The sequence below is a fragment of the Bufo bufo genome, chromosome 1 (assembly GCF_905171765.1).
Source record: "Bufo bufo chromosome 1, aBufBuf1.1, whole genome shotgun sequence".
In the NCBI taxonomy this organism is placed as follows: domain Eukaryota; kingdom Metazoa; phylum Chordata; class Amphibia; order Anura; family Bufonidae; genus Bufo; species Bufo bufo.
The window spans coordinates 649,129,590-649,136,634 of NC_053389.1; the positions used below are offsets into that span (position 1 = coordinate 649,129,590).

Below are 7,045 nucleotides of genomic sequence, written 5' to 3' on the forward strand. Positions count from 1 at the left end.
TACACTTGTATCAAGTGGACATATCAGCACTGTAAGTCCACCTGGCATTAACACTGCTAGTAAACTGGTGTAATGCCAGCAAAGCAAATACTATCATAGCATTGTAATGGGGCTGGAACAATGTTGGTAAAGCAGAAATACTGTACAATATATATGTGTATATATATATATACAGTACAGACCAAAAGTTTGGACACACCTTCTCATTCAAAGAGTTTTCTTTATTTTCATGACAATGAAGGCATCAAAACTATGAATTAACACATGTGGAATTATATACATAACAAACAAGTGTGAAACAACAGAAAATATGTCATATTCTAGGTTCTTCAAAGTAGCCACCTTTTGCTTAGATTACTGCTTTGCACACTCTTGGCATTCTCTTGATGAGCTTCAAGAGGTAGTCCCCTGAAATGGTCTTCCAGCAGTCTTGAAGGAGTTCCCAGAGATGCTTAGCACTTGTTGGCCCTTTTGCCTTCACTCTGCGGTCCAGCTCACCCCAAACCATCTTGATTGGGTTCAGGTCCGGTGACTGTGGAGGCCAGGTCATCTGGCGCAGCACCCCATCACTCTCCTTCATGGTCAAATAGCCCTTACTTTCAAAGTTTTCCCAATTTTTCGGCTGACTGACTGACCTTCATTTCTTAAAGTAATGATGGCCACTCGTTTTTCTTTACTTAGCTGCTTTTTTCTTGCCATAATACCAATTCTAACAGTCTATTCAGTAGGACTATCAGCTGTGTATCCACCTGACTTCTCCTCAACGCAACTGATGGTCCCAACCCCATTTATAAAGCAAGAAATCCCACTTATTAAACCTGACAGGGCACACCTGTGAAGTGAAAACCATTTCAGGGGACTACCTCTTGAAGCTCATCAAGAGAATGCCAAGAGTGTGCAAAGCAGTAATCAAAGCAAAGGGTGGCTACTTTGAAGAACCTAGAATATTACATATTTTCTGTTGTTTCACACTTGTTTGTTATGTATATAATTCCACATGTGTTAATTCATAGTTTTGATGCCTTCATAGTCATGAAAATAAAGAAAACTCTTTGAATGAGAAGGCGTGTCCAAACTTTTGGTCTGTACTGTATATATACAGTATATATATACACACACACACACACACACAGAAAGAGAGAGACAGCAGCACTAAGCAATGAAGTATTCAAAGTATAGTGCACACAATCCAGACCTTGATCAAAAGCTCCAGGTGTGAGCTGAAAGGTTGCATTTTTATGAATACAAGAGGAATAAATAAACTTTTTTTTCCACATCCCTTGAGTGCTGCGATCTCCTATACATGATTTTTTTGTATCCTTTCTGTTCCTCTTTAATAAAAAAAAGTCATGTCACCCCTTTAAGAATGAGTAGTACTTTTACTAGAAAAAATGAGATAGTGTAACTTAAGAAAATCTTATTTACTGCAGTATTTAGAAGTCTTTATGTATCTAAATTATCTAAAAGAGGCCTTGTTACCCCAAAAATATTAGCAAATGATCAACTCTGTTAGCAATGGCACAACCCCTCAGCTATTTTATACCTCCTCCCACCCAGCTGGGTACATAGACACTCCCCTATCACTGCCCTAACAATCCCCAGCTATTTTATAGTTACCACCATTCAGCTAGTTACATAGACATCCTACTATCAATGCGCCTCACAATGTCCAGCTAGTTTATATCAACTCCCACCCAGCTAGTTACATAGATACTTCCATATCACTGCCCCTGTTGCTGCTTTGACATGACCATGGACATACAGTCAGGTCCAAATATATTGGGACATCAACGCAGAGAGCTTTAATTTGAGAGTATTTACATCCAAATCAGGTGAACTGTGTAGGAATTACTACAACAGTTTGCATATGTGCCTCCCACTTGTTAAGGAACCAAAAGTAATGGGACATAATAATAATAATCATAAATAAAACTTTCACTTTTTAATACTTGGTTGCAAATCCTTTGCAGTTAATTGCAGCCTGAAGTCTGGAACGCATAGACATCACCAGACGCTGGGTTTCATCCTTGGTGATGCTCTGCCAGGCCTCTACTGCAACTGTCTTCAGTTCCTGCTTGTTCTTGGGGCATTTTCCCTTCAGTTTTGTCTTCAGCAAGTGAAATGCATGCTCATTTGGATTTAGGTTAGGTGATTGACTTGGCCATTGCATAATATTCCACTTCTTTCCCTTAAAAAACTCTTTGGTTGCTTTTGCAGTATGCTTTGGGTCATTGTCCATCTGCGCTGTGAAGCGCCGTCCAATGAGTTCTGAAGCATTTGGCTGAATATGAGCAGATAATATTGCCCGAAACACTTCAGAATTCATCCTGCTGCTTTTGTCAGCAGTCACATCATCAATAAATACAAGAGAACCAGTTCCATTGGCAGCCATACATGCCCACACCATGACACTACCACCACCATGCTTCACAGATGAGGTGGTATGCTTAGGATCATGAGCAGTTCCTTTCCTTCTCCATACTCTTCTCTTCCCATCACTCTGGCACAAGTTGATCTTTGTCTCATCTGTCCATAGGATGCTGTTCCAGAACTGTGAAGGCTTTTTTAGATGTCGTTTGGCAAACTCTAATCTGGCCTTCCTGTTTTTGAGTCTCACCAATGGTTTACATCTTGTGGTAAACCCTCTGTATTTACTCTGGTGAAGTCTTCTCTTGATTGTTGACTTTGACACACATACACCTACCTCCTGGAGAGTGTTCTTGATCTGGCCAACTGTTGTGAAGTGTGTTTTCTTCACCAGGGAAATAATACTTCGGTCAGCCACCACAGTTGTTTTTCGTGGTCTTCCGGGTTTTTTGTTGTTGCTGAGCTCACCGGTGCGTTCCTTCTTTTTAAGAATGTTCCAAACAGTTGTTTTGGCCATGCCTAAGTTTTTGCTATCTCTCTGATGGGTTTGTTGTGTTTTTTCAGCCTAATGATGGCTTGTTTCACTGATAGTGACAGCTCTTTGGATCTTATCTTGAGAGTTGACAGCAACAGATTCCAAATGCAAAAAGCACACTTGAAATGAACTCTGGACCTTTAATCTGCTCATTGTAATTGGGATAATGAGGGAATAACACACACCTGGCCATGGAACAGCTGAGAAGCCAATTGTCCCATTACTTTTGGTTCCTTAACAAGTGGGAGGCACATATGCAAACTGTTGTAATTCCTATACCGTTCACCTTATTTGGATGTGAATACCCTCAAATTAAAGCTGACAGTCTGCAGTTAAATCACATCTTGTTTGTTTAATTTCAAATCCATTGTGGTGGTGTAAAGAGCCAAAAATGTTAGAATTGTGTCGATGTCCCAATATTTATGGACCTGACTGTAATATCACAAGAAATAAGAAAAAGCTGCATGGACATGGCCATGTGCCACAGCCCAGAAAGGAACATAGGAGCATTAATGGTAAAATAAATACATTACAAATTTACAGTTACCTTCATAAATGATTGGCATTGTTCCAAGCACACATGACAAGCAATGCACATAAAAAGAAAAACAACTTGCTGAAATTTACCTTTGCAAATCTTCTCATTAAATGAGAAAGCGCTTCCGGATTTGGGCACTCCAGTTTCTTGATAATCTCAAAGCTTTGATTTAATTGTGTGAAGACATCAACAACTGAGCAGGAAAACAAAGCATGTTCTGATGTGGCCTGGAACTGAGTAGAACAAGAGAAAGAGCTAAGAAAATTTTTCTATATTATACATTTCAGTAGATCAGTAACCAAGTGCATCTAAAATGTTCACTTTTGAAACTAAAAGAATTTAAAAAAATTGTCTAGATCAGATATGCGCAGATCCAACAATAGATTATTTGATTTGTCAAATTGGGCCCCTGTTGTATGTTTTATTATCACTATGGCATTGACTTGAAAACACTTACTCCATCCTTTTTATCTCTTCCCAACGCTCCATGAAGAAATTCCATTGACACATCTTCATTTTCATCCAACCACTGAATAACAAAAGGCTCAAACCACCTGAAAATTGAAATGATTGTAAGATGGATATTAATGCACAATTATAAAGTCTTGACACCAAGCCTTCCAATTTCTATAATACTTCTATATTTAAAAAATGTTAGAGGTTATGTATGTGACTTTATTTTACAGGTGTACAGGTCTGGCTAGAAAGTGAGACGCTAAAATGTCCTTTTAAAACCATATTTAAGGTCATCTTTTAGCTCTCCAAAAACATTTGATGTGTTATTACGACATATCAAAGGTTTTGATTGGTGGGGGTCTGGCTGCTAAGACCCCCAACTATCACTAGAAAGAGGAGAGAGAAGCACTGACATTGCACACTCGCTCTCCTTATCGATGGGGACAAAATCGAAATGGCCTTTTAGTCTTTCTTCTGAGTCTGTCTTCATCAGCAAGGAGAGAGAATGTGTACGGTACTTTCAAACTTTTTTCCAGCCACACAAAAATAGCTTGCATCAGGGTCAGAGGGGCTTAAAAACATACGAGATATTCACCTTCATGAATCCCCGCTACTCCTGTCCGGACTCCTGTCCGTACTTACAACAGATGGTTCAAAATGTCCACTCAGCCAGTCACCAGCTCAGGTGGGTCAGCACTGCTACCAGTGGTTGGCTGAGAGGACATTTCCTGCATGTTGAGATGAGAACCGGATGCAGAGAACTGCAGGGACCTGGGCAGTGTTGTTACTGTAACAGAGCGGGATAATGGAAGTAAACATCTCTTCTTGTTTGTTTTTAAGCCCTTTTGATCCTGCTGCAAACTATTTAGTAAAACCCCTTTAGAGGACAGTTTAGACAGAGTTTTGGGCAGGCAGAATTTAGTGCAGTCTCCTGATGTTTTCAGTAGGAGGCTGCAGTTCATGGTGACCCTTTGTCCTTTCTTGGCGCGGCCGCATAGACTGCAGAATGGCCTACCATTGAAAACAATGCATCTGTCACAATTAATAATCCTCACTCTGTTCCTTCAGGAAGTTAGGTGTTGGATTTTGATCCACCCCTAGTTTAGTTTTGTGGTAGCTGAGGAGTCTAGGGGAAACTACATGTGCTCTCTCCTCAGAGTACTAGCCTTGACCTCCAGAGAACCACTACCTCTGAGAGATCCACAGAGAGAAAACCATCTCTACTTTACAGTACTCAAGGAAAAGAGAAAGAAAGAACTAGAAGGCCCAAAATCTGCATGGTAGAGCTCTGGGGCAGTCAGTAAGGTATTTGCTGTTTAAAACTGACAGAGACTTTACTGCAGTAAGAGGGGCACTGTTAAAACACCTTTCACTCTTGGACACAGTCTGTATCTTAATCCTGTACCCCTCAGCTGGGAATTACAGTCATTAAAGTCATTGCAAGAATAATATTGCCAGCCTTAGATTCTACAAAGAGAGACTTTGGTGAGATAGAGGGAAGGAGTTCTACAATCCCTATCCTAGCCTATGGGACACATTTATTTTAATAAACCCCTAAGCTGGCGGTGGATCCGCCGAAGTTATGAAGAGGCGCCGGATCCTCTGCCAGTTCTAAATGTAAGACAGCTTCCTAGCTGTCTTACATTTAGACCTTTCTCTACGGCCTGTCCCCTTACCTGCCCACACCATGCCCACAATTTCAGACCTGGTGTGAGCAGGGAGAAGTATTTCAGTTTAATAAATGATCCCGTTTATCCATTGCTTTCTGGGAAGATTTGCAATCACAATTGTTTGTAACTGTGTTTTGATACAACTGGATCTACTAAAACTCTACACTTTAGTAAAGAGAGACTTTTTTATTTTCTACAATCAGCCTGGTTATCACCATTTGTCAGCCACAACACCTACATCTCCTGCCTTGCTCCCATACAACACTCATAACACAAAGGGCACCCCAACTACCATCAGACAGGAGCCCCAACATCAAGGTGTGCCCTCCTATCACTGGCCTGGTCCTAGGGAACATCTGTGTGAGGATTGCCACTATAAATACTTATTGCATTCACAGCCACTACCATTCCCATGCTCCATTCTGCTCACCTGAGACAACTATAACTTGAGAAAGTGATGAGGCCTGTTTTACATGATGTAGTCCAAAACAGGCCTGTTAGGATGAGCAGATTTAGCTACCTTTAAATATTCGGCTGCCTTATAATAAGATGTGACTGATATTACTCTCTAGTACATACTTTTTATACGAACTTTACAATCAAATAATAAAAACTCAAGAAAATAAAGCTTTTTGAAAGAGTGCGAAAAACATAGGAACAATAAAATGGAAGGACATTTAATCAGAGAAAGCCTGGTAATATGTAGCCCCAGCATAAAAAAACATTCATCTGTGTCATGTGATCCTATTGCATAAATTCTAGATATGAACTGAAATGTACAATTGATATTATCATTGTATCTATTGTCTGTAGTAATTTAATTTAGAGACGCAGAAATAAGACTTACAGAGAATATTCTGGGACGGTATCCTTGAATGCAGGAAGTTCTCGAACGTATTCATTATAAAACCATTTTACTTTGAAGTGCAAATTCATATAATCTGTACTCTTGCATAGACAATGCTTTTCATGTTCTGTAATAAAAAGATTGAGATTCTCCATTGTAATTCCAGAGTAACAATACATTTCATTGTTGGGATTATAGTGGAAATAAATACTTAAAATTCATCAGCAATGACTACAATCACTCCTATGGTGACCGATTAAATGTAATATGAAATATTTCTTAGTCAAACCCTATCTGATAAGATGTGTCCTCTTCTTATATAAGATTCATTCTGAGGATGTATTTAAATAAGCTGAGATGAGCAGATTGTTAGAACGAGTGCCGATTCCCAATAATAGCAAGTCCTTAATGTTCCCAAGACTTGCTTTCAGATGCTACAATAAAATCATCTGTTTTCCATTGTGTGATCACTTCTTCATCTCTGCATGCATTCATTACAAATGACAGGCAAATGCCTCTTTAGGTAAGTAGATAGACTGCCGACGAACAATGACTGCACTATAGGTGCAATTAATGACAAATGAACAAATTGTGGTTTGTCATTTGATCACTGCATAGGTTTACATTGGCCA

General features: G+C 39.5%; 1 protein-coding gene across 3 annotated transcripts in view; it reads right to left on the reverse strand.

Annotated features, from left to right (window-relative positions):
• UNC13C (unc-13 homolog C) overlaps positions 1-7,045 on the reverse strand; it is a 793,844-nt gene that overhangs the window by 192,759 nt on the left and 594,040 nt on the right. For all 3 annotated transcript variants that reach the window (XM_040413932.1, XM_040413931.1, XM_040413930.1), the window contains 3 exons: positions 6,414-6,540; positions 3,898-3,994; positions 3,530-3,673 (listed from right to left, as the gene is read on the reverse strand). In XM_040413932.1, the coding sequence (XP_040269866.1) occupies positions 3,530-3,673; positions 3,898-3,994; positions 6,414-6,540 (368 nt within the window). The remainder of the gene's footprint in view (positions 1-3,529; positions 3,674-3,897; positions 3,995-6,413; positions 6,541-7,045) is intronic.